We start from the raw sequence: 24,120 nt of genomic DNA, 5'->3' as shown, positions 1-24,120 counted from the left end.
ATCTATACAATCTCCCCCCCGGACCATCCATGCCTAGTGCAATTGATTAACCTTGTGTCAATCCAATAATAACGGCATGGAAACAACGAACAAGAAGAAGAAGCACCAGCTACAAGCAACAACTTGTTATAAGTCGTCAGGCCCAAGCAACAAGAAGGAACCGTAAAAACCAGAGAGAAAGGCCAGAGCCTCAAGCGCCGTATCTTTAAATACCCTTCCAATCAAAGACCTAATCATCAGTGGTCCCAACTGGCGAGGTTTGATAACTTTTGGTTGCGACCTACTGATTATATTGCAATCTAATGATACGAAGATCCCATCTTGTCCGTTTCCTTGTACTTCAGCAATAAAAAAGAACTGTGTAAATTTTAAGCAATGTAACGTTATAAACTCGTACTTCAGACACTCTGACAATCTTTCTATTATTTGCAAACATGAGGGTAAGGTAAGGGTACCCTCTGCAAGGGTATAAAACAGCAACAGCAGCAAAGATTTTGGTGGTCTGTGACGCAGGAAGACAGCTCGTTGAAGCATTGTCTCTTCAAAATTTAATGAGATGAAATCGAACCTCTTCGAGTACCCGCCGACTTTAGTCTCATAGCGCATCTTCTTGAACATGATAGCTTTCAGTTGCGGCATTTCGTTAGTAAGGTTTTACTCGACTTGGAGCGATTTCTCAAAGCTGGATACAATGTTAGGAGTATTCCCAATGAGCTGGAAGGAACCCCTGATGGTAAAACTTATCTTGGAAAGAAACCATTTTACAGTCGAACTTTTCTATTACAAATTACCGTACACCACATAAGTTTTCTATATAACGTATTTATTTGTAGAACACTGCAATTCTATATTCTGCAAAAACGAATTTTATACTACGAATTTTCCGTATATCGAATTCCCCTTGAGATTCGCTATATGGATGTTCGACCGTAGTTAGCCTATAGCTTCCTCCAGTGCCTATATAATCGCCTTCCAAAAACACATCTATTGATTCGAATTCTATTATATTTGCGCCCAACTCCAAATCCTACATCGATTGCACCGACATATCGATGTTACACTTTTAATAGCCTAGTTATGGTCGTATTCCACTACACTTCAATTGATGTGTAAACAAGTGAAATATATGCATCAGATTTTCAGAAATGGAGCGTAAAAAAAGTACGATCCAATAGCTTATATAGATAGCTGTCATATCGATTAGAATACGCCCTAAATCACGAAGAAAATAAAGAAATAAACAAATCCAAAATAATAAAATATCATGAATTTAGCCTGGGTGAATACTTCAGTGTTACGAAGAATTGTTCCAATTTGACGTGACTGTTTTTGGTGCGAATCGCGAAGGTTCAAAACCAATATCGACGGCGTTATAGTAATGTCCGTATGACATACATGCTTCACCTTGTATTTCCAGTTGCAGCAGAGATTATCGATTTTTATAGTTTTTTTCTGTCGGGCCATATATGTACAAAGACAAAAGATGTTGAGTTGAAGGTATATTTACGTTATATCGATATATAGTGGTATATTTAATCAATTTGATCTATCTATTAAATTTCATTTTTAGAGGTATATTAAAAAACATAGGGTATTCCCTTTTAAACTTAGGCGCGTCCCCAAGCTTGAGTCCCATTCCATGCAAAAATGTTGCGGCAACATTAATTTGTATGGGCCAGACTCATGTGCCGAGAAAACGAGCAGCATGTACCGCGACGTAGACAACATTCTACATACCCTAGGGAAAAGGATATTATGGGATTGCGAAAATGTTTGTCATCCGAGGCTCTAATTAAGGCAGAAACTAGTCAGTCTCTGTTGTAAAGGTATTTCAACGATAATTTGCAGTTAGTGGCTTCTTACAGAGAATTGAGTATCGGGATCAGGATATACAGGAAACCAAACAGTTTGGAAAAAACTATTTTAATATTATATTTACGACATAGGGTATACTTATGCTCATACACCGGCTGATAAGCAACAAGTCTTCAATTAGCAGCAACATTGACGTGACAACATTTAGTCAAAATACAATAATTGGGAGTAATTAAAATAAGCTAATCTTGTAGAATCTCATCAATGGAATACAACTATGTGGGCAGGGCTGAAAGTCTTAGTTACTCAGCATTATTCAACGGAATATCAAAATTGAGCAATAGGGACGATTTTTCTCGTACATATGTCTTGTTAAGTTTTTTTTTACCTTCTTTGACTTTTTAACCTTTTTAGACTAAATCCAACAAAAGCAAGAGTTTAAAATAAACCAGTCATGGGGATAATAGATTCATTAATTGTATAAAACTATGTGGGCATAGCTGGGCGTTCTTTCTAGCTAGTAATATTCGACGGAATATAAAATTTGAGCAATATGAACGACTATCCTCTTTGTTGCTTTTGTTTGCCCATTTTTGCCTAAACCTTTTTTTATAACCTTTTTTAAGCAAAATCCAATTAAGAATAAACCAATTAAGTAGAAAATTGATTCATCAATCGTATAAAACTAAGTGGGCATGGCTAAATGTTCTATCTAGCTAATTATATTCGACGGAACATCAAAATTGAGCAATGTGGTATCCAATCCTTGACGGAGAGCAATTAACCTATTATAAGCCAAGGGGGTATATCAATTTTCCACCGAAAATAATGAAAATTTAATAATGTTAGTGCAGTTCAGGTGAAAGATATAGCGGTTTTGTTTAAGTCCAGAGAAAAGATAGCATGAATCTACAAGAAGAATTTACAATCGTTAATTTTTTTTCGCCATTTACCTCAAGTAGTTGAACTATTTAAATGGAAGGGGCTTAAGTGGGCTAAGTTCGCTTTTTCATCAGACCGTATACTTTATTTGCTTGCTTTAAAAAAAAAAACAGAAATAAACAGAGACGTAGATATACAGCTGTTCATCGGCCAACTGGGAAAATAAAATATTAAGCACAGAATTTAAGGACAGAAACATAAGCAGTAGCTTACGAGAAAACTGCTTCAGCATCCAAGTAAAGTTGCTGAGAGAACACCACATCCATTCGTGTGAAAATAAACGCCGTAGGTCGGAAAAGCCGGCAATCATTTTCGGTTAAAACAAAAGCGAGTTTTACGGCCAAAATATGTCACCTATGCGGTACATGGGCTGGATGACGGGCTGCTCGGTGTTAACGGTGTTTGTGTCGATTATCTGGCAGACATTCCTCACGCTGCAGACCCTAAGTAGAACCACAGTGTTGCTCACCGGTCTCCTGGCCATCGAAAGCTCGCTAAAGAGACCCGCCTACGAGACGCCTCCCAAGGTGGCCATTGGCTATGGAGCGTGCACTGATCTGCAAATCAACGCCACGGAGTTCCTAAACAGGTACTACAAAGACTACAAGATCCCCACAGTGACCACATCTGCCAGGGACGTCGTCAAAAACGAAGACGAGCTGCTGCAATCGTTTGCATATTATTTTCAGAACGGTGCTGCCGCGGAGTAAGTGGTATATTCATCCAATAGAGAGAATTTTTCCTAAACCGACTTCCCTGCAGGCGGGTGATGGCGAACGGCACGTTGTTCAAGCAATTGATTGAGTTTGCTAAGGTGATGGACAAGGAGCGTATCCATTGGTACATGGGCGGCAATGCTCCCCTGATGGCTATGCGATTTTTCATGGAGGGAGCCGAAGTCTTGCTGGGCGCACACATGTCCAAAAAGTATATTGTACCCCTCCAAAATAGCTCCTCAAGTAGCTAACATTCTTTCTCTGTTAGAATGCGTCCCCTGCTGCCCAAGGAGATTCGGCTGGCAGGCGTGGAGATCCCCGACGATGACATACATATAATACTGGAGTACATGGCTGGCGATGTCTGGGGTCCTTATGTGGCACCACGTGCCAATCGCTATATACTGCACAACGACAAGAACAATCCGCATATCAGAGCAGTGGAGGAGATGACAAATGCCTTAAAACTTTACCACCCCCAATTGCTGGTGGTAAGTGGCCTCCAGATGATGGATATGTTTAGCTTTAATCCAGGAGAGCGAGAGAAGCGCCTGCAACAAGTAAAAATGCAGCTGATCAGCCAGCCCAGCGATACACGGAATCATTTTGAGATGGCCTCCTATGTCGAGCTGAAACTGCTGCAAGAGCTGCGTCAGTTTGTGCTTCCCTATGTGGACTCACTGGGCATGAACGAACAAGAGCTGTCCAATTTGCAGCAGGTCCTGACCCATGGCCGCACCACCCTGGCAACCGACTGCAATCCACGCATTGCCCACACACTGGATCAAATGCGACAGGTTTTCATCCACTTGCTGGAGGATTACAGCGTTGAGAGTCGTAGCGATCCTAAGCGACGCCGGGTCTCGCGGCTTCATGTACACACACTGGCCTATCAGGCAATCTTCACCATCGTCGACTCCCAGTGGAAGAACACGCAGGCTGCGGCCGCCAAGGCGGCCCTGACCGCTCATCGCTACGTCTGCAAGTCGCAGTTTGTGAGTCGTTCCCATTAAGTTCGATTCTGCCTGAAATTAAAGCGTTATATTTCTCTTCAGATCAATCCGGAGTCCGTGCTCCAGGTGCTGGACGACAGTTTTGCCACATCCATGCAGGAGAATGCGCCTCGCATGCGAATAAGTGCGGCCAGTCCGGTGCCCTGCTGGAAGGAGCACGTACAATATGGTCGCGATCTGGAGCGCATCAAGGTGGAGATCTGTGTGGCCCCCGTCCTAGTCTGTCGCGAGGCCAGGAAAACGGCCGGCGCAGGGGATAACATATCTGCCTCTGGCCTGGCAGCGCAGCTGTAATGTATAACCTTAAACGTATTACCACGATGACAGTGAAAACGATGGGACCGGCAAGACTGCTTAGTATTTACCTAGAAACCTGCAATCCAAGACTCGAATAGAAAAACATGGACTCAAACCCAAACACACGATGCATTCCCCCGTTGGATGGACTTAGATATAGTACTCAGCATATTTAGCACCTTAGTGACCTTAGAAACGCGTTACCTTCACACAATTTTGACGAAATGCCCAAGAGAGCGGCACGATAACATCGACAACCAATTTTGATAACATATCTAGGATGAGTTTTGCAAAGGAAGGGAGGACTAAAAGAGAGATCTCTTTAGACTAGACTAGATTCGTAAAGTACTACTAATCCTTCTCCAACTCATTACCCTCCCCCCGTAAATTGTGTTTCAAATTATTCCTCCTGCATAATGCTAATAATCGGAAGAAAAAAAACCAACCTAGTCCTAAATTTGTTAGTCAGTGATTCGACACTTTTTGATATTGTGAACCATTCATTCCTACTTACAATTTGTTTTGCGCACTTGGTTTCAAGCTCAAAAATATGCACTGCATGAGCAGTGCGCTTCCAGACCATAAGACACTTGTGTGATCCCCTCTTTAGAGACTTTATTTCTTAATGCCTTTTTTATAAGCGGACTTCCTCGACAAATTATTCAATATTTGACCAATCCTGTTAAATATGTTTAAAACATCGGCTCGAAACTCGGTCGCTTGCCTTTCCAGCACAAGTGTCTTACAATTGCGAAACGTACTGTTCAAAAACTATACACATACTTATATGATTCTGACGAATGTGTAATAAAAATTTCTGTTGAAAGCTTCAAATTAAAATTGTAATTCTTCAGGCTATCTAAAATGTAGCACTCATTTTTGCCAGCAACGAAGTGGGGATATTCTGCGTACCATTTATAATAATCGAAATCAACGAGTAAAATGTATAGCACATGAAGAGTAATATTTGTTTAAAACTCTCCAGCTATGGAACCAAAGCCATCCCTATACGAGCCCTCAGTAAAATTCATACTTCCATCGGAACGTCCATCAGATGGAATATCCTGAAATGGGGCGGCAAAGGGAGCGAGGCCAGTCAATTCAATTAATTTAGAAGAATCTATGTACAGATTCGACACCTATTTTTAAACCGTAGGGGTCAAGACCATTTTTGCAACTCATTAATTCGATTTTGCCTTAATATATAGTGCGCAGCACTGTTTCTCGTATTCATTTCATTGTTTATTTGCATTGAATCTTGCAACGTCGCTATCAGATGAATTCTAAATTTTAAAAGTATGCATAAGCCTCATCTCCTTTCTACTAAGAACACTGGAAAAGCTGTTGGATTTACATATCAGGAATGAGGTAGAAGGACTGATGTCAACTAACTAAAATTCTTATACCAAAGGGAAATCAACGGCACTACACTCGTTAGTAGCTACCATCGAGAACGCCCTTCACAATAAAAAGTATGCACTGGGAGTATTTGTTGGCATCTCCGGAGCATTTATGTAATAGCGTGGCTACGAACGCTATAACAAACCGCCTAGAAGCGACAGCAATCAACCTTTGGATAAAGAACCTCCCAAGTCGTATACGGATGCAATCGGAGTGGGGCACCGCTTCCTTGGTGAAAAGGTGTTTATTTAATGGCTACAAAATACTAATCACAAAAAAATAAAGCAAATACATACATACATATGTACATATGTTTACTTATTACCACCAATTTCAGGTCTCTCCATTCTGTATTGTCTCTGTTGTATTGTTTTATTTTTTTAGTCTTCAACGTTTTAAAATTTGAGTTAAGATTTGAAATATGTCTAGGCGCGAACTATTTTTGTATTGCCATTCATTGCTCTTTAGGGTTGCATTTGGCTAATTATCGCATAGAAAAGTGCGGGTTACGAGCATCCGAAATGGATGGTGGACTAATTGGTAAATTGTCGGAACGGTAAAACCTTACGGGCCATCCCCGAAATGGATGGTAAATGATGGATGGTCGTTAGTCCGACAAGCCTAAAAACCAGTTGTTTGGTGAATCTGATGTCTAGTCGATAGTCGATGGGTTCTAGCAGCCCTGTAGTACCTAGCAGAACATTCTGTGCACTATGAAGAAGTGCTATGTTAACATTTGAATACAAAGAATTTCCCAAAGAGATACATATTATCGACCGATCCTTCCTTATATTCTATATATATTCTACACTTCGAGTCCTTTCATCCATTTAATAAATATCATAATAAACAGGAATTTCTTCCCGTTCATCATCCCCTTCTAGCGGAAGGGTTCCGGTTTTTTTTTTAAATTTGAATTTTTAACAGATTATATTTATAACAGTGAATCTACATTTGGTCTTAAAATTAGCACTGGTATATTTATGTTCTTTTTTTGGTATATTGCTGATAACTAAAGGTGTATTCTAAAAGTCCGCTGTGGTCACACTTATTCATCAATTGAAAGCAGAAAAACGTTTTTTCGAGTGTACCGCTTACGGTATTTTTAATACTTTTCGGCATTTTTTTAGGTTAAAATTCTGCCGACGATATATCGCTATATAATGGTATATTTTAACAATATAATCAATCTATTATATTACATTTTTAAAGATGTATTTAAGAACAAAAGACAAAAACATCCAAACGCAAATTTTTTAAATTTTCGCTATCTTAAATCGTGCTTCCGTGCATCATTTATTTTAATGGATTGCATTTAAATCCTTGTCGCTCATTCACTTTTAAACAATTTCTATTTGGCGCGTACCAAATCGGGTACTCAATCGGTAGCAACAATGAGTGTCATTCCATACTTTTAAATTATGTACTTTAATTATTTACTTGGATCGACATATGGTAATGATTGGAACTGCATTTCCCAACCATTGCAAAAGTGAACCCACCAGGATATGTACGTGATGTCATTTTCGAGAGGTTCTCCGAAAAGGATCTGGATGGCATTCCATTCAGGCTGAGCTCTTGTGGGAGTATATTTGGCGTATATACATATGTATTTGATGTGCACCACATATATAGTAGAAAGGCGTTATATGGGCAAAGTTCGATTTGTATATTTTGAGGCAGTCGCAGTAGCAGAAAAACAAGTAAAGTATTTAAAACAAGCCAGTCAAGTACGAAATATATTCACCAATCGCATAAAATTATGTGGGCATGGCTAAATGTTCTATATAGCTAGTAATATTCGACGGAAAATCAAAAACGAGGAATATGTAAAATAGAACTTGACTTCGTCAGTATATTTACGGTATATTTTGAAAATGTGACGGTATATTTTGTTACATTTCTGATGGTCGGACGGTATATTTGATCGATAAATCCGCGGTCACACTGGCGATTTGATAAATTTTGGTAAATTTAATTTTTTTGACAAATTAGAAAAAACGTGCGTACCGGATACCCCAAAAGTACAGTAGATTAGTGAACAAAACGTATTGTAAAAATAAAAGGAACTAACAGAAAAACTCCTCTTTCAATCGCTTCAATATATGTTTTGCAAATTGGAGCAAGTGAGAGAACCGAAGGCCGGACGCTAGAAAGTTCGATTCACGAGCGAAAACCAAATCCATAATTGATGTGAAAAGTGTACATCGAGTAGAAATTTCTGGATTTATTTGTCAACGAAATGTTGAAACTGAAACGAAACTTTCGTGTTGTATATTTTATCTAATTCCTGGCTTCTCTGCGTATCTATTTTGCAGTATTGGTGTTTGTCCGAGCTTGAAAATAAAGAAAAATTGAGAGTGCGATCCGCCCCGTTCTGTTCAGAAGCAGAAAATCCAAATAAATCAAATACAAGTAATATAACTAAACCAATTAATCAAAAAGGCCCAAACGAAGAATACAAAAATGTCTGTGATTGGCATCGATTTTGGCAACGAGAGCTGCTATGTTGCGGCAGCCAGGTCTGGCGGCATCGAAACGCTGGCCAACGACTACAGTCTACGCGCAACGCCGTAAGTACCATAATCCATAATTCTTTATTTGGTTACATTGAGTGCTACAATAGCCCAATTTATTGATAAGCTTTCCGTGCATAATCGTTCGACTTTCATGCTTTGAGGTTAGGTAGAATTTGTAAGTCATGCCTCCCAACCCGCATGTGTGTGCGTTTGCGAGTGTGCGTGTGTAAGAGCGCGCCTAGAAATTTCCATGGTTGTTGTGGGTAACGCTCATATAGAAAACATACTCTTGTATAGGCATATGCACATGTGTCACATGTAAACATACATATATGTGTATTTATATGTGCAATTGTGACTGATTGCAAAGGCCTAAATTTGGCTGGCTGCACTTCCATAAAAAGTTTTGCAAATTGCAATTTTAATGAGGAGCAAGCGCTGTCATGCCACAAAAAGAACACAACGCAACGTATGTCTGTCTGCTTATTTATTGCCTTTCCTTAACATATTTATATGTGCTCGTGGATATATGTTTTTAATTTAAATGTGGATTGCGTGGGCCCAATTTCCACTCTTCTGTGCTTATTTGAATTTACTTTTTTTGGCACACACATACACACATCGCACAAGGCAATGCATGCGTCATGCGGTCAAGAAAGGCAGCATCAAAGGTAAGAGACGAGACGCAGAGAACGAGCGCCAGCCAGCAGCAGCTGTTGTGAGAGCGTTAGAGCAATAAGAAGAAGATGGAGGAGAGAGAGAGATAGAGATAGAGAGAGAAAAAAAACGTGTGCAAAGCTAGCTGTCAAAAATAAACCCAAAGCCGGCAAACACAGACAGCACACTGACGCATTTATACAGTGGAGCCCACGTGTGTGTGCACGAGCACATCTACATATGCGTTGGGTTGGAAGGGGTGGAAACACATTGTAGGACAGGGATATATGTACATACATAGGCTTGTAGCACTGTAGAAACAGGGTGACCATGGAAAACAATTCTCAAGAGAAAAAGTACAATATTGATTGATTGAGTTTAGTCGCTTTTGCATGGTTTCGACTGTACTTAAATCGAAAATTGATTTTGCTTTGATTTTAACCATATACGACTCGTTGTCTTGAACTAATCTGAGCCGTCTTACCTCTCATCCGACAGCTCCGCTGTGGCCTTCGATGGAAAGAAGCGAATCATTGGCGTAGCCGCCAAAAATCAACAGGTGACAAATATGAAAAACACAGTCGGCGGCTTCAAGCGTCTGCTCGGACGCAAATTCAACGATCCACATGTACAACACGAACTCACGAGCATTCCAGCGCGCGTGGAGGCGCGCCCCGATGGCAGCATCGGCTTCAAGGTCAACTACTTGGAGGAGGATCAGCATTTCAGTCCCGAGCAGCTGACAGCCATGCTGTTCACTAAGCTGAAGGAGACCTCGGCAGCCGCTATGCAGACACAGGTGAACGACTGTGTCATCGCCTGTCCCATCTTCTTCACGAACGCCGAGCGTAGGGCCCTGCTGGACGCTGCCCAGATTGCCGGACTGAACGTGCTGCGTCTGTTGAACGAGACGACGGCCACCGCTCTAGCGTATGGCTTCTACAAGAACGATCTGTTCGAGGAAAAGCCAAAGAACGTCATATTCATTGACTTTGGCCACTCGGCACTGCAGGTCAGTGCCTGTTCGTTCACCAAGAGCAAGCTGAAGATGTTGGCTAGCACCTGGGACCAAATCGGTGGACGAGACTTCGACCTGGCCATGGCCGAGTACTTTTCCAAGGAGTTCCAGGAGCGCTATAAGATCAATGCCAAGACCAATGCCCGAGCCACTCTCCGCCTACTCACGGAGATTGAGAAGCTGAAGAAGCAGATGTCCGCTAACAGCACTAAACTGCCCTTGAACATTGAATGCTTCTGGGAGGACATCGACGTCTCCTCGTCTATGCAGCGCTCCCAAATGGAGGAGCTCTGCGCTCCCGTTTTGCAGCGCGTTGAACAGACCTTCAAGCGTCTGCTGGCCGAATCGAAGCTGCAGCTCGATGATATACACTCCGTGGAAATTGTTGGCGGCAGCTCGCGCATTCCATCCGTCAAGCAGCTGATCGAGCAGGTGATGTCTTGGCTCCCGCCTTCCTATCCGCATTTCCTCTTTAACCCTGGCCTCTCGCTTCTCCATTGCAGGTGTTCAACAAGCCGGCCAGCACCACCCTCAACCAGGATGAGGCCGTGTCGCGCGGTGCCGCCCTCCAGTGCGCCATCATGTCGCCAGCTGTGCGTGTCCGGGAATTCGGAGTGACCGACATACAGAACTATGCCGTGAAGGTCCTGTGGGACAGCGAGGGCACGGCCGGACCGGGAGAGATTGAGATCTTCCCACAGTTCCATGCCTCGCCATTCAGCCGCCTGCTGACCATCAACCGCAAGGGACCCTTCAATGTGTCGATAGTTTATGGGCAACAGATCCCATATCCCGATCAGACCATTGGCGTGTGGAAGGTCAAGGATGTCAAGCCCAACGAGCGCGGCGAGGGCCAGGAGGTCAAGCTCAAGGTGCGCATCAACAACAACGGCATTGTGCTGATCTCCTCAGCCACTCTGGTGGAGAAGAAGGAAGCGGAAGAGGCTGCTGCTGCTGCCGCCGCCGCAGAGCAGGCTGCCAGCGAAGAGAAACTCGGCGAACAGGCCGGAGGAGCCAGCAATTTGGGCGAGAACGCCGACGGCCAGCAGGAGGTGAGTGTGCCATCTACTCCTCGGTTCGCAAGCTCATCGTCATCATCTTCTGTTGTGGCTAGGAGTTGTTCCGCAGTTTCCATTTTCGTTTTTACTTATCCTCCAACCTCCTTTCCATCTCACTCAACCCACTTTCTTTTGTACATTTTGCGCTCATTTTGTTGGCTGAAAGTTGTAGGTAGATTTAGGGCGGTAGGTAGGTAGAACTGGATTGCAAATAATTCAATTACAGTGTTGTATCCATTCAACCGGCATTTTATTTTCCAAGTATTCCACTTTATGTCCGTTTTACCTATGCTCTACTGTTGATATACAGATTTATCATGCATATATCGTTCCATCCTTCCATCATATCAATTTACCAGTTTCTGTTCTGCTTTTTTTCCAAGGGTTCTTTGCGATTCGGCCTGCCGATTTTAAGATTTTCTTAAATTTCCTTAACTTTTGTTCAAATTGTTTTTTGATTGATTGATTCGTTTTGTTTGTGGCATAAACTCCATAAACAGTGTCTAGTTTTCTTGTTTTTTGTCTTCAATTAGATAAAGCTCCATTTTGAGAGTTGCAAATAACCTTATAGCATTAGACGATTGCTAACTTTGCTGCGAAGAGAGAGAGAGAGATAGCATGTGAGGCAGGCAAGCCCCCCGGCTATTGGTCCAACACACAGGGCCAGTCGGCCAGAACAATTGGATCTGGAAAGTGTAACAATCGATAATTTCAGTCGCAGCGCTGCTTCAAGAAAGCCAGCTGGACGCATACACCTCTCTTGCTCTCACTGCAGGCTGTCTCTGTTTTTTGGCAGTTAATTAGTTAGCAAAGTTGAATATCATAAGGCTATAATCGATGTTCCATTTATAAAATATATGTCTTATATGTATGCGACGCAGCCGTCGTAAGCCTCTTGAAAACGCCCCAAACACGACTCTTTTCTCTTTTCTGAAGACTTCTTTTGGCAACACAGTTTTGAAGGACTGTGGGCTTTGGGATATCTATGCGTTCCTAGTATTGCGAGTCTCGATTCAGACAAGCGAGCCTCCATAAAGGCTAAAAATGTTAAATGCTTTTTTTGATCGACTTTATTTGTTTAAACATCGATAATGTATTTTGTTGCAGCTCTATCAAAGCCCCCCCTTCATATACCCGTAAAATGATAATTGATTGCTTGATAATACTAAATCGAAATCCTATTAATGTTCTTGTTATTGGTGTTGATTGATCTGGGGTCGGTGTTTTAAGATCCGGTTAACGATATTCCACTTCTGTAGAATAAACTTAATTTTACTTTGAAACTTTTTTTTTTTTTTTTTTTTTTTTTTTTAAAATTGTGTAGACATACAAATTTGAATGTGTTTTCTGATGTATATCACCCATTATAGTATATATATATATCTATATAGATGTATAAACAACCACTCCAATATTTGATTTTGTTTGTTTGTTTTGGATATGTTTGCGAACGCGCGCGTGCTTTTGCTCTCTCGTAGGCATATTATGAGAATGACGATGATAATAATGCATCAACAGCCTCATCACCTGGCGGACAAGGGTGGGCACAGCGGGTCAAGGGCTGGTTTAGTTCGGTACGTTTTCCTCAAATTTCCTCAAATTTCAATTTAAAAAATAAAAAACAACCAAAGAAAAAAACCACACACCAAATAATAATGTTAAAAATAAATGTTCTTCTTCCCTATATTTTGTGTGTCAAGAAATTGGAAATAACGAAAGTAAACAAAAACAAGAAAAGAAAGAAAAAAATTAAAAGAAAGCTAAAGCACAAAAACATTGATTGCCTTTGAAGTTTTTGTGTCCTTTATCCTTTCCAATCGATAATGAAACGAATGAAGAAGACCGCTCATAAGCCGCCTACCCTTTGTGCTCCCAACTGAAAAAAAAAAAAAAAAAATATCTGCAAAGTATCTCTAAACATGCTTACACAATTTGCCAATTTATTTGTTGCTTCTACATGCACCGAACCGATCTACATACATACATACCGATTGATTTTATTATTTGTTAATTACTCGCCCAGAAATTCAATCCAATCGATCCCCGAGCCGAACCGAACCGAACCGAAGCGAACCGAACCGAACCGAGTGTCATATAAAACCAATATGCTATACAATACACCCTATAAATACCAAAAGAACTCTGCTGCCCATATTGTAGGCTGTTGCTTGGAGCTGTTTTTTTCCTCTTCGCTTTATTGTTGATGTTTTCTTGTTGCTGCTGCGATTCGATTTCCTCTTTCTATTTGAACTTGAATTGAAAACTTGAATTGAACTTTCCCTCTATGCAATCAATGCAATCTCTTTCATTTGGATTGACATTTTGATTAATTGATGCTCTCCTTTTGGTGCTTAGGGCTCCGATAAGAAGAAGAAGGCCGGAAAAGCCACTGAGCTGCCTCTGGAGGTGTCCACACACGGTTTCAGCCCCGTGGATCTGAGCAACTACACACAGCAGGAGGCCAAAATGATTGGCAGCGACCTGAAGGAGACCGAGCGCATCGACGCCAGAAATGCATTAGAGGAGTTTGTCTACGATATGCGCAATAAGCTGCAGGTATGTAGCTTAATCAGTGGCACTCAGCTCTAGGCTAACATTTCTATATTATTTTCTATGCTATTCAATTTAGGGGGGACCCTTGGAACGGTTTGTGCTGGAGACGGAGCGCGAGGCTATTGTGTCGCAGCTGAATGATCTCGAGAACTGGCTGTACGAAGATGGCGAGAACTGCGAACGTGAGACTTATGCCAACCGTCTGGACGCGCTGCGTAAGAAAACGGACCCCATCAAGCAGAGGGCCAACGACTACGATCAGTGTCCGGCCGTGTTTGAGGAGCTGAAGGGCAGCATTGCCATTGCCCGCCTGGCGGTGGCCGAGTTCCGCAAGGGTCTGCCCAAATACGATCACCTGACGGAGACCGAGTTCATCAATATCTCGGAGACTGCGGAAAAGGCCCAAAAATGGCTTGATGTCAACTTGGCCAAGTTCACGCAGTCGCCACGCACGGCAGACAGTCCCGTCCAGCTGGCAGCCGTTCGCTTTGAGGTGCAGTCTCTGAATGCCTGCGTCAGCTCGGTGGTCAACCGTGCGAAACCGAAGCCGGCTCCGACCAAGACGGCGACACCGCCCAAGGATGCCGAGGCGAATGCAGAGCAGAACGGAGGCGAGCCCACTGGCAAGGCCGGCGGCAAGATGGACATGGACAACAACGCACAGAGTGCGTCCGATCACAATATGGATGTGGACTGATGTGTGGGCCACACCAACCTGTGGCTGTCCGCCTATCAACGGTATTGGCTAACAATAATAATAATAATAATAACGATAATTTAACTGTCAACATATATGAGAGAACATTGTATATGCACGCGCTTCAGGACTAGCATACAATACAATACAATACAATACAAGCCACGAAAAATCTACACAATCAAGGAACAGAAACAGAAACAGAAAAAAAAAACAACCAAAACATCCAATATAAATATATAAGAACAATCTGCTGCATGATGTGTGGGTATTGCAACACAACACAAAAATTAACATAAAACAATTTCTAATCGACCATTTTTCATATACTTGAATAACAACAACAACCAAGCGACACTAAATGGATGGAATTTAAATAATCAAATAAAACAATGATGATTCCAAATAACCAACACGGTTTTCTTTCTCTTAGTAAAATCCGTCTCAGTAGAGCTTCGGCGGAGCAGAAAGCAGAGCCCAAAAAATATGCTCAATCAATTTTTTCCATACTGTCTGCTCACCGAAAGGACAGAGACAAATTAAGCAGAGCCGCTCACTCTTAATAGAACACACATTTTTCTTAGTCTCGTGTTTTCTTATTCATGCTAATCGTCGGGAGAAACACAAGCAGCTCTCCTACGAAGACAGTGTCCTTCGGCGCTCAGCAGCTGAGAATCTGCAACTGAGCAAAACGAGCCAAGTGGAAGCACAAGTGTAAAGCGTGAAAAAAGAAGGGAGGAAGAGACACACACAACACATACATTTGCAAGATTTGCCCAAAAATACCCTCGTTGGTGGAGCAAAGACCACGTTGACAACAAACGAAGTTCAAGTTTCTTTTCGACTCTGGTTTTAATCGTGTCCGAGGGCAACAGTTTCTTATGACTGCCTGCAAAGAGGGACCACTTGCGAGCTCTATCTAAAATGTCTAGTTTTCGTGTTATAACCTAGTGTCTTGTATATAACATTCGTCTGTAAGTTGCCTTGAAAGCCTTTAATGAAGAAAATAATCCATGCTGTTATGGAGATATTAGGGATTTGCAGAGCGGTTGCAAATGTAGATTTTAGCTGTCTCAAACATTTTACGAATACCGGATAACGTAGATGTGCTTTTATAATTTTTTTAATCAGACTTGCCACATTTCTTATAAAGTCTTACTTACGATAGGGTGAATAGTTTATTTAAGAGTGCACACAGAGTCTCGGCGCAGTACCTGAGTACACAGCCGGGAGCTCCGGCAGGACCAGGGGAAAACACTGGCCCAACTAGTCAAAGCAGCGAGCTTTAATTTTTCATGCTAAATGGTTTTCAATGTTTTTTTTTTTGGGGAGTCCCACAAATATGCGCTGAACGTTTTCTGTGTGCTACTGCATGTCCCATGACTAGTAGTGGCGCCTTCCAAACTTTAAATATTCTTTGGTTTTTTTGTTTTTCTTAATTTATTTTGATATGGCACCCCCATACTGGAGGCACCCGAGGCCTTGGAGGTCGTGGAGCTATTCAGTAAGATCTGAAAACTTTAAATATTGAAATTGTTGTTGTGCTGCGCTGCTGCTGCTGCGGGATACCCAAATACAAACAAATGGGTGAGGGTCAATGTGATGACCCGCCTCGCCGTACTTGGAGGCTAGCACCCGGCCATTGATGTTCACATAGGCCGAGAGCACGCCCACACCATGGCCAAGAGATCCACCCCATCTAGAACAGGTGAGATTGCTGTAAAATATTTAGAAGCGAATATGAATAAGTCGCCGGCGGTTGTATATCACTGGGATGGAAAGTTCTTACCAGATCAGCCAAAGATGCGGAAAGTTTCGATGGACGTGCCGATCCCAATTCTGTAACCTTCCAGTTCAACTTTTTCTCGGAGTAGCACGAAGCCGATCATCCGAACCAGCAGTTCCCACAAAACCATCTAATCGAACAGCACCCGCAAAGCCACCCAATCGAGCAGCCCAGCTCCAGCACCACCCGCAAAACCATCACTGGCCATGGTCTCGGCTGCGGCACCGAATTCGGTGTCCAACTCTGATTGAATCCGTTTACAAATTAAAAGATTTTATCCAGAGTTTGATTGCTGCGTGCTTTGGTCGCATTTAGGCTGTCCAGCAGCTTTTCCAATGTTATCGGGGTAGAGACCTTGTGGCACTCTTCGGCCGTTTTGGAGGAAGACAATCCGCAAGCAGGTTCTCCAGAGTTCAGGTTTCTTCGTATAATTCTTCACCTCAGGCATGAAGAATACCCCACAGAGGATAACGAAATAGACCGACGGGCACAACCAACAAATTTGGTCAAATACGGCTTTAGTGGGGATCACCACCCTTCTTGCACTTCGACTTGCGGGACTTGCTGCCTGTCTTTGACCAGCTTTTCTTGGACTTCCGGCTTTTGCCTTTCTTGCAAGCGGACTACCTGCGCATAGGCTTGCCCCAGCTGCGCTTACTTTTACGCTTCATGCCACAGTCCAGCTGTCCTACTGTCTAAAGCAGGCTTGCCTAATCGGTGCTATGGAGCTTGCAGATCGATAGTCGGACCGACGATACCGGGCTCGGTGTTCTGGGGACATCGTCCTTCAACACTGCTCCGCGACGTTAACAAAGGCGTAAAAAAAGACAAAACCGATTTTCTCAAATTTAAGGTAAGGCTTATCGGTCTGGCAAACTAGTGGCTCATATGGCCACACTTCCTGCCTTTGGGAGGAAGCAATCCGCAAGCAGGTAATCCGCCTCGTTGGTCCTTGTTCTGCAATTGCAGCTGCTTCAGTGCTCGGTCCCCAAGCTTCCACTGCGTTGCCGTCATCGTCATGTTCTTGTCGCTGCGTTCGATCAGGGCCACAATCAGATGTCTCTGGGACACTTCATTCATGTTGGCTTTCTGGGCGTCAGGGATTCATCGTCGTCTTTGGCTGAGGGGGCTGAGTGTCTTTAGCAGCACTCACGAACGAGCGTTGCCAATTGGTAGCCAGTATCTCCTCCAACTTGTTGGCGAGTCCGCCATTTGACGCCTGCATCTCTGGCAGCTGCGCGAAGTACAAAGATGTACTGCTTAACTTTGCTATTAACTTTATTGGCGCTTACAAGACGATAAAAACTCGTTTACAAAGAGGAATGCGAATGCGGTTTGGTGTTCGAAGCTTGGCGTGAATACAATGGATAGTATCTAATAGGAATTAGGCATACATATATGCAAGTCGGCTATGACTAGTGTGTGGAGAGCTCGTGCTCAGTGCTCCTGCTCTTCGATTCGATCCAATTTAATTATCAAAGCGTTGATTATGCAGGCACCAGCCTCTTTGGTGAACCAGCAGAGATCGTTTAGCAGATGCACCGACGATTCGCTGGGGGCAGGTGGCGAGGCGCCGCTATCGTGGGCTTGGCCCTGGACCGAACCCGATCCTGACTCGTGATCGGCAGAGCCCATGCTGCGACGCTTGGCCTCGGCCGCCGCCCTGCCGGTGGTCACTCCAGAAATGGACTGGCGACGGACATATACTTCGAAGGAGGTGGAAATGCGGTGCAGTCCCTGCTCGGACACATAGTGGTGCTGCGGCAGCACGGGCTCAATGACCGTGGCGTTGGGGGAGTAGTACAGCTCCAGCCGTGTGCCCGGCTCATCCTTGTGCGTGCCCGCAGCTGCTGCAGCGGCCGTTTCCTCGTCGGCATCTGTTTCCAGCGGCAGCGGTTGGCCGCGATCCAAGATGGCCCGTATCTTGTCCACTCGCGTCATGTAATAGAATGGCAGCCAGTCCCCGTTGAGATCGAAATGAACCTGGGCGGCTGTCGACGAAGAGCCGCCGCTCGCCGAAGCTGCTGTCACGGAGGTGCTCAATACGTTCACCGTCTGCTGGTTGAGCTTGAAGTAGACCCAGCCCTCCAGTTTGTCGCCGTTCCCATTGCTGGGTCCACTGCACTTCAGACAAAAGCAAATCGGCTCCAGGCGGCTGTCGAAAAAGGCCTGCGGCAGCACCAGCGAGGCACAGAAGCGCCTCACCTGCCGCAGATACTCGCAATCGTTCTGCTCCAGGCTCGCTGCGTTTGCGGAGCGCAGAGACTCGGCTCGAAGTTGGGCGGACGAGTTCGTATCCGACTCTAGCGAATTGAGGGAAGGCAGATTCAGATCCAAGTTCAACAGCGATGTCTGATCCGGCATCAGGTGGTGGCGCGTGTACTCGTTCTGTTGCAACTGTTGCAGCAACAACAAATGGTTCATGTAGTCAATCTCGTCGTCTTCCAACACATTATCGATTGATCCCGCTGGCTCCCCCGACAGTTCTCTCAGTTCCCTCTCATGGCTGCCGACTATTTCCACCGCCTCGGCATTGTTCTCGCTCTGCTCTGTGGCCGACGTTGTTGATGTCGTCGCTACCGCCGCTGTCGACCCTTCATCGACAGAGGTCGAATTCGTCAAGGCGGGATTCGGCAGCTCGTCGTACTCCTTATTGGTATCGTACACACTTGAGTTGCTCAGGTGCTGGGCATTGCCCGCGGAGCCACTGGCCCCCCCACTGCCTGCTGTTGCTGCGGTCGTGGAGCTATTCAGTGAGTTCTGAAAGCGTTGAGTGCTCTGACTGCGTTGAATATTCAAGTTGGTGTTGTGCTGGAGCTGAAGAGACTCGCGCAGGCAGCTGTCCAGAGTAAATATAATGAGAAATAGACAACAAAAACCGGATTTTTCTCACCAAGTCGATGAGGATCCACCCATTTCGTTTCTCTGCTGCTCCAAAGTGCGATTCTTGATGGAAATGTTCAGAAGTAGATTCTCGGATACGCTCTCCATAACCGAACGTGTCCTGCATGCAAAAAATAAAAATAAATCAAAATTGAATCCATGTAGATCGCATATAGCCTGCCACTCACATGGCATTCGAGGGAGCAGCCGATGTGGACGGACCATCTCGGGCAGATTCGCTCATCTGCTCCGTATCCTTCTCCTTTTCGTGCATCTCCAGGTGCGCCTTCTCGCACTGCTGCGGCATGCCAGCATTGTCCAGCTCCAGGGCCTCGGGTGCCTCCAGTATGGGGGTGCCATTGGCGTTGCCATTGCGCGCGGCATCGCTTCCCGTTATCAAGGTGATCTTCTCGCATTTTCCATACACATCAAACACGGGATACACATGATTGGGCAAACCGCTGGCCAAATCCTCCAGGTTCGTTGACCCAACCATAATGACTAAAAAAAATACAAATAAATATATCCCAAAATCCCTGCAAACGACTTGACTGGCGCACTCACTCAACATTCCCGCATGGGTGAGGGTCAATGTGATGACTGTTCCCACTTGGATTTGGTCCAGAGCCTCGCCGTACTTGGAGGCTAGCACCTGGCCATTGATGTTCACATAGTCGTGGGTGGCCAGCCAGCAGCTGCGCTTGAAGTCCAGCAGGGAGATGGGCAGGGTGGAGGGGCAGGCCGAGAGCACGCCCAGTCCCAGGGTGCCCTTCCACTTGTTGTTCAGGGCATCCACCTTGATGCTGATGCTATCGCCCTTGCACAGTGGCTTGTTCAGGCACACCATGGCCTGATTGTAAGACTTTGATCTCGCCGCACTGCGACGATCCTCGCTGAGACGCGCATTCTTCTGAGTTATGTCCACGAACTCGTAGTTCTGAGCCTCAGAGTCGATCGACTCGAGCATGGAGCTGTCCTGCTTATTGAGCGGGTCGATGCCAAAGTCCATCGAGTCCTGCAGCCGCAGACTGCAGGGCCGCAGTGGAGAGGCCGGCCCCTGGGCGGAGATCACCTGGACCCCCATTGTCGAGCCACGCAGCTCGGCCACCACGTACACATCGTTGGGTATGTTCTGGAATTGTATGTTCACGTTCTCCGAGTTGAGCAGCATGTTCAAGGAGGAGTTCTCGACGCGCTCCAGCGTGATGCGATCGTCCACACGCAGCCACTCGAGCGAGGCCAGCGACCGCTGCAGGCAGCTCGAGTTGAAGCTAACCTCGTTCCCAGTCACATACCAAACGTTGGCCGGAATGCGCTTCAGGCTCGTGGGCAGCTTCTTGCGCACGCTCTCATCGCTGAGGTTCAGATCCGTGACCCCAATGCTGAGGCAGCCCGCAAAAATGGGATTAATGGACGTCAGCTTGATCTCAAAGGGCGAGCCCACGCTCAGCGGATGCTCGGAAAAGACCAGGCAGTGGGAAAGGGCGGCCGTGGAGCCAGTGAAACGGGAAGCCTCGGTCCAGTCCTTGGTCAGGCTCACGTTGCCGGAGACACAGGTCCAGCGGTGCTTCGTCTCCATGGCGGGGTGCTGAATAACCGAGGTGGCCTGGCAGCTCTGCGAATTCTCACTGGTGGCATACGGGGCACGGATGTCCAGCTGGTTCTGTGTCAGACTGACCTGCGCACACTGCCCGTACAGGTCGATGATGGCCCAGATGTTGGGGGCATGGCACTCGCAGGCCGGGCCCTGGTCCATGCCATCCACAAAGAAGTGGATAAAGTCCCCGTTGCGCATCACGCCCACCCGGGTGCTGGGTCCCAGGGTGTCCAGATCCAGGAGGATATTCGTGCGTATTGTCTTGCGATTGTGAAAGATCATGGGCCCGCACAGGATGATCGTATCGTTGGCCTCCAGATCGGTGGCATTAGGCGCCAGTTGGATGTCCTCCGGGCGCGTGCCCGTCACCCCAATCTCTATGTTGCCCGACCAATGCCGCACCATCGTCTCCAGCTCCACTTCGAAGAGCTCGCGCTGCCGCAGCGGCCGATTGCTGAACACAATCGCATCATTGAACTCGGCCAGCGAATTGGGGCGCGAGGCGGTCAGGCCGCTGTTCGAGATGCCCGCATTCGCGCCATGAATGCTGTGGAAGCGCAGGGGCACCTCGCTGTACAGCGTCGTGTTCGAGATGGTCGAGTTGCCCGTGTCCGGGCTGCCGCACTCCGAGGTGTCCACAATGCTCGCCTGGGCCGCCTGGCCGTACAGATCGATTACCCCGTAAACACGCTCGGGGACATTGCTGGCGGCAGGCCCCTGGTCCACGCCGTTCACCCAAAAGTGCAAAGTGCCATCGTCCTTGCGCACCACGCCCACGCGATCGCCCACCTGCAGGCGGTCCAGATTCTGGCCATATTGCTCGATTACAGTAACTCCATTCTGCATGACCCCATTGCCAGTCATCATCCACGTGCCGGATCTACTTATTAAAGGGAATACTTTGTATTGGACGCTTCTATAGCGGAATGGAATGGAAGACTCACCGAACATTGGTCATGGTAAAGGGAAAGTCCAGCTCGTCGGCGGTGTGCGTGGTCACGCCCATTTCCACAGACCCAGCCCACTTGGTGACTACACGCTCGAGACGCACCTGAAAGAGTTCGTTCGGCCGCAACGGACGTCGCGTGAGGACCACTCCATTGTTGAAGTCATCAGCGGCACTGCCAAAGCGAAGGTAAAATAGGTAAAGAAGAATAGTTGGGGGGAAACTCAATGAAAATCACTTATTACTTACTTGGGACGCAGAGCTGTGCGGCCGCTCTGAGTGACTGTGGCATGAGTGCCGCATATGTGATGGAATGTCAGGCGGTCATCGTTCCGGGCAATGGCCCGTGAGCTCGATATGGTCTCGCTCAGCCCACCAGCGGCCCCAGCCACAATCATTTCACTCTCCGGACTGAGCAGACTCAGAGTGGGAGTGCCCGATGATTGCTGCTGGAGCTGCTGCTGCTGCTGAAGAGTGCTGCTGCCAGAGCAGGAGCTCATGCCGGCCACGATGTTGTTGCGCCTGGTGACGAGGTTTTGCTGCTCGCGCTCATCGCGATCGACAATGGTCACCTTGATGGTCATGCCATACAGATCGATGACGCCCCACAAAGTGGAGGCCACTCGCGTGGCAGCCACGCCCTGATCCTGGCCATTGATGTAGTAGTGCAGGTTGCCATTGGCCTTGCGCATCATCCCCACGCGATCGCCCTCGCGCAGCTCGTCCAGGTTGAACTCCCCGTACTGGCGACGAGTGCCCTTGCCGTTGGTGAGAATGCCACAGCCGGACATCATGATGGTGCCCGATCGCATGTTCGTCATGGTGGCCGGGAAGTGCAGCACCGTGGGATTATGGGTGGTCACGCCCACCTCTATGGAGCCCGACCACTTGTCCACAAGCTTGTCGATGCGTATCTCAAAGAGTTCGTTGTCCCGCAGCGGACGGTGTGTCATCACCACGCCATTGTTGAACTCGTCCAGGGGACGACGGCGCTCCGCGGAACGAAAGTTGGGCGAAAGCTTGACCAGCGATCCACATCGGGTGTGGAAACGAAGGCGATCGTTGACATCATAGTAGTCGGATCCCGAAGTAGCACCCCCATTCAGATTGAGCATGGCCAGGGCCGTCATATTGGTGCCATCCACACTGACGTCTACGTTCATGGCCACATCCAGATTCTGCACAACCTGCTGCAGCGGTTGCTGCAATGGGGAGTCCAGTAGCTATGCAAAATAGTAACGGTAATGGTATTGCCGATAAAAATCAATGACTTGCTTCATTCGAACCTCTCCTGATCCGTGGGCATCGCGGGGACACAATGAAACCTGTACACAACGCCCATAGAGATCGACGAGGGCCCAGAGGGGCTTGGGCATGTTCTTGGCGGCCACGCCTTGAGATTCACCGTTCACATAAAATACGAGATCATTGCTGGAGGTGCGCATAACACCCACGCGATCGCTCTCGTTGAGAGTTTCCAGGTCCGTGCCATAGAATTCAAACAGCCGGCGACCATCCTTGCGGACATCGATGCCGGACATGACCCAGGTGCCGTTTCTCATGGCTGTGGCGCAGGCCACCAGCTCGAGATTGTCGGGAGATTCGGCTGTAACTCCAATCTCGATGCTGCCGCCCCAAGAAGTGTTCTTTAAGAAATAATTTCAGGGTATATAAAAACCATCATGTCTGCCAAGTCGCTTTCTACTCACCTTCTTCTCAATGACCACTTCAAAGAGGACATCGTCCTCCAGTGGCTCGGCACTGAAGACCAGAGCATGGCTGAAATCTCGCATCGAGCGCTGCGCCGAACGGTTGCCATTGTACAATCTGATGGAGCGGCCGCAGCGCGTATGAAAGGATTGCATCTGCATTTGGTGGCCGGCCATTGTCATTCAGCTCTGCTTTTCTGTTCTCCCGTTCGCATACCCGCAGCCGGAGGCCCAGTACAAATCAATTTTCAATCGGAATGGGCACACAGGTGAAAAGCGGGCCATGGGCTTATGATGATGCACTTGCACAGGTCGTGGGGTTGTTTGACAACCACTGAATATATTTGTTGCTATGTCTTTGCATAATTATGCATACATATTCAAAAATTGCAACAATAAACAGAGAATAAATAGTTTTTTATGTGACCGCCGCCTATCGAATCCAATAAAAATCCAACCTAATATATCGATGTAAATCGATATGCGAACCTGCATGTGGACAGTAAATATTTA

The 24,120-nt window shown here is 46.0% G+C and overlaps 3 protein-coding genes across 4 annotated transcripts; 2 read left to right on the top strand and 1 right to left on the bottom strand.

Moving 5' to 3' along the window:
- Positions 1–2,911: 2,911 nt before the first annotated feature.
- LOC6595753 (ADP-dependent glucokinase) lies at positions 2,912–5,618 on the top strand. The gene is made up of 4 exons (XM_002021334.2): positions 2,912–3,463; positions 3,520–3,684; positions 3,742–4,468; positions 4,529–5,618. Exons 1-4 carry the CDS (start codon positions 3,105–3,107, stop codon positions 4,778–4,780), a joined length of 1,503 nt encoding a protein of 500 aa, XP_002021370.1. The 5' UTR covers positions 2,912–3,104; the 3' UTR covers positions 4,781–5,618.
- A 2,886-nt stretch (positions 5,619–8,504) lies between these two features.
- On the top strand, positions 8,505–15,095 carry LOC6595754 (heat shock 70 kDa protein 4). Of its 2 annotated transcripts, XM_026989418.1 has the most exons (6): positions 8,505–8,757; positions 9,859–10,810; positions 10,882–11,430; positions 12,915–13,010; positions 13,792–13,992; positions 14,066–15,095. In XM_026989418.1, the coding sequence occupies exons 1-6, from the start codon at positions 8,651–8,653 to the stop codon at positions 14,684–14,686; spliced, it is 2,526 nt and encodes an 841-aa protein (XP_026845219.1). In that variant the 5' UTR covers positions 8,505–8,650; the 3' UTR covers positions 14,687–15,095. The 2 variants fall into 2 exon arrangements, with proteins under 2 accessions (XP_026845219.1, XP_002021371.2); XM_002021335.2 differs by lacking the exon at positions 12,915–13,010.
- A 2,637-nt stretch (positions 15,096–17,732) lies between these two features.
- Positions 17,733–23,986, bottom strand: LOC6595844 (neuralized-like protein 4). The gene is made up of 8 exons (XM_026989709.1): positions 23,608–23,986; positions 23,185–23,544; positions 22,148–23,121; positions 21,897–22,073; positions 19,920–21,832; positions 19,544–19,856; positions 19,366–19,476; positions 17,733–19,311 (listed from the first exon to the last, which is right to left on the bottom strand). The coding sequence occupies exons 1-8, from the start codon at positions 23,788–23,790 to the stop codon at positions 17,910–17,912; spliced, it is 5,433 nt and encodes a 1,810-aa protein (XP_026845510.1). The 5' UTR covers positions 23,791–23,986; the 3' UTR covers positions 17,733–17,909.
- Between the last annotated feature and the right edge of the window lie 134 nt (positions 23,987–24,120).

This window comes from Drosophila persimilis, unplaced genomic scaffold (assembly GCF_003286085.1).
Source record: "Drosophila persimilis strain 14011-0111.01,24,50 unplaced genomic scaffold, DperRS2 tig00000431-arrow-pilon, whole genome shotgun sequence".
In the NCBI taxonomy this organism is placed as follows: domain Eukaryota; kingdom Metazoa; phylum Arthropoda; class Insecta; order Diptera; family Drosophilidae; genus Drosophila; species Drosophila persimilis.
This window is presented reverse-complemented; position numbering and strand designations above follow the sequence as displayed.

What these genes read in the sequence shown, in the direction of transcription:
- LOC6595753 (XM_002021334.2), top strand. Translation starts at nt 3,105, where the DNA reads ATGTCACCTATGCGGTACATGGGCTGGATGACGGGCTGCTCGGTGTTA. An exon ending in CAGAACGGTGCTGCCGCGGA is followed by an intron (nt 3,464 to 3,519) that starts GTAAGTGGTATA and finishes ACTTCCCTGCAG; the next exon opens with GCGGGTGATGGCGAACGGCA. An exon ending in ACGTCTGCAAGTCGCAGTTT is followed by an intron (nt 4,469 to 4,528) that starts GTGAGTCGTTCC and finishes ATTTCTCTTCAG; the next exon opens with ATCAATCCGGAGTCCGTGCT.
- LOC6595754 (XM_026989418.1), top strand. Translation starts at nt 8,651, where the DNA reads ATGTCTGTGATTGGCATCGATTTTGGCAACGAGAGCTGCTATGTTGCG. An exon ending in ACGCCGACGGCCAGCAGGAG is followed by an intron (nt 11,431 to 12,914) that starts GTGAGTGTGCCA and finishes GCTCTCTCGTAG; the next exon opens with GCATATTATGAGAATGACGA. An exon ending in ATATGCGCAATAAGCTGCAG is followed by an intron (nt 13,993 to 14,065) that starts GTATGTAGCTTA and finishes TATTCAATTTAG; the next exon opens with GGGGGACCCTTGGAACGGTT.
- LOC6595844 (XM_026989709.1), bottom strand. Translation starts at nt 23,790, where the DNA reads ATGACAATGGCCGGCCACCAAATGCAGATGCAATCCTTTCATACGCGC. An exon ending in ATGCCCACGGATCAGGAGAG is followed by an intron (nt 23,122 to 23,184) that starts GTTCGAATGAAG and finishes TATTTTGCATAG; the next exon opens with CTACTGGACTCCCCATTGCA. An exon ending in TTTACCATGACCAATGTTCG is followed by an intron (nt 21,833 to 21,896) that starts GTGAGTCTTCCA and finishes TTTAATAAGTAG; the next exon opens with ATCCGGCACGTGGATGATGA.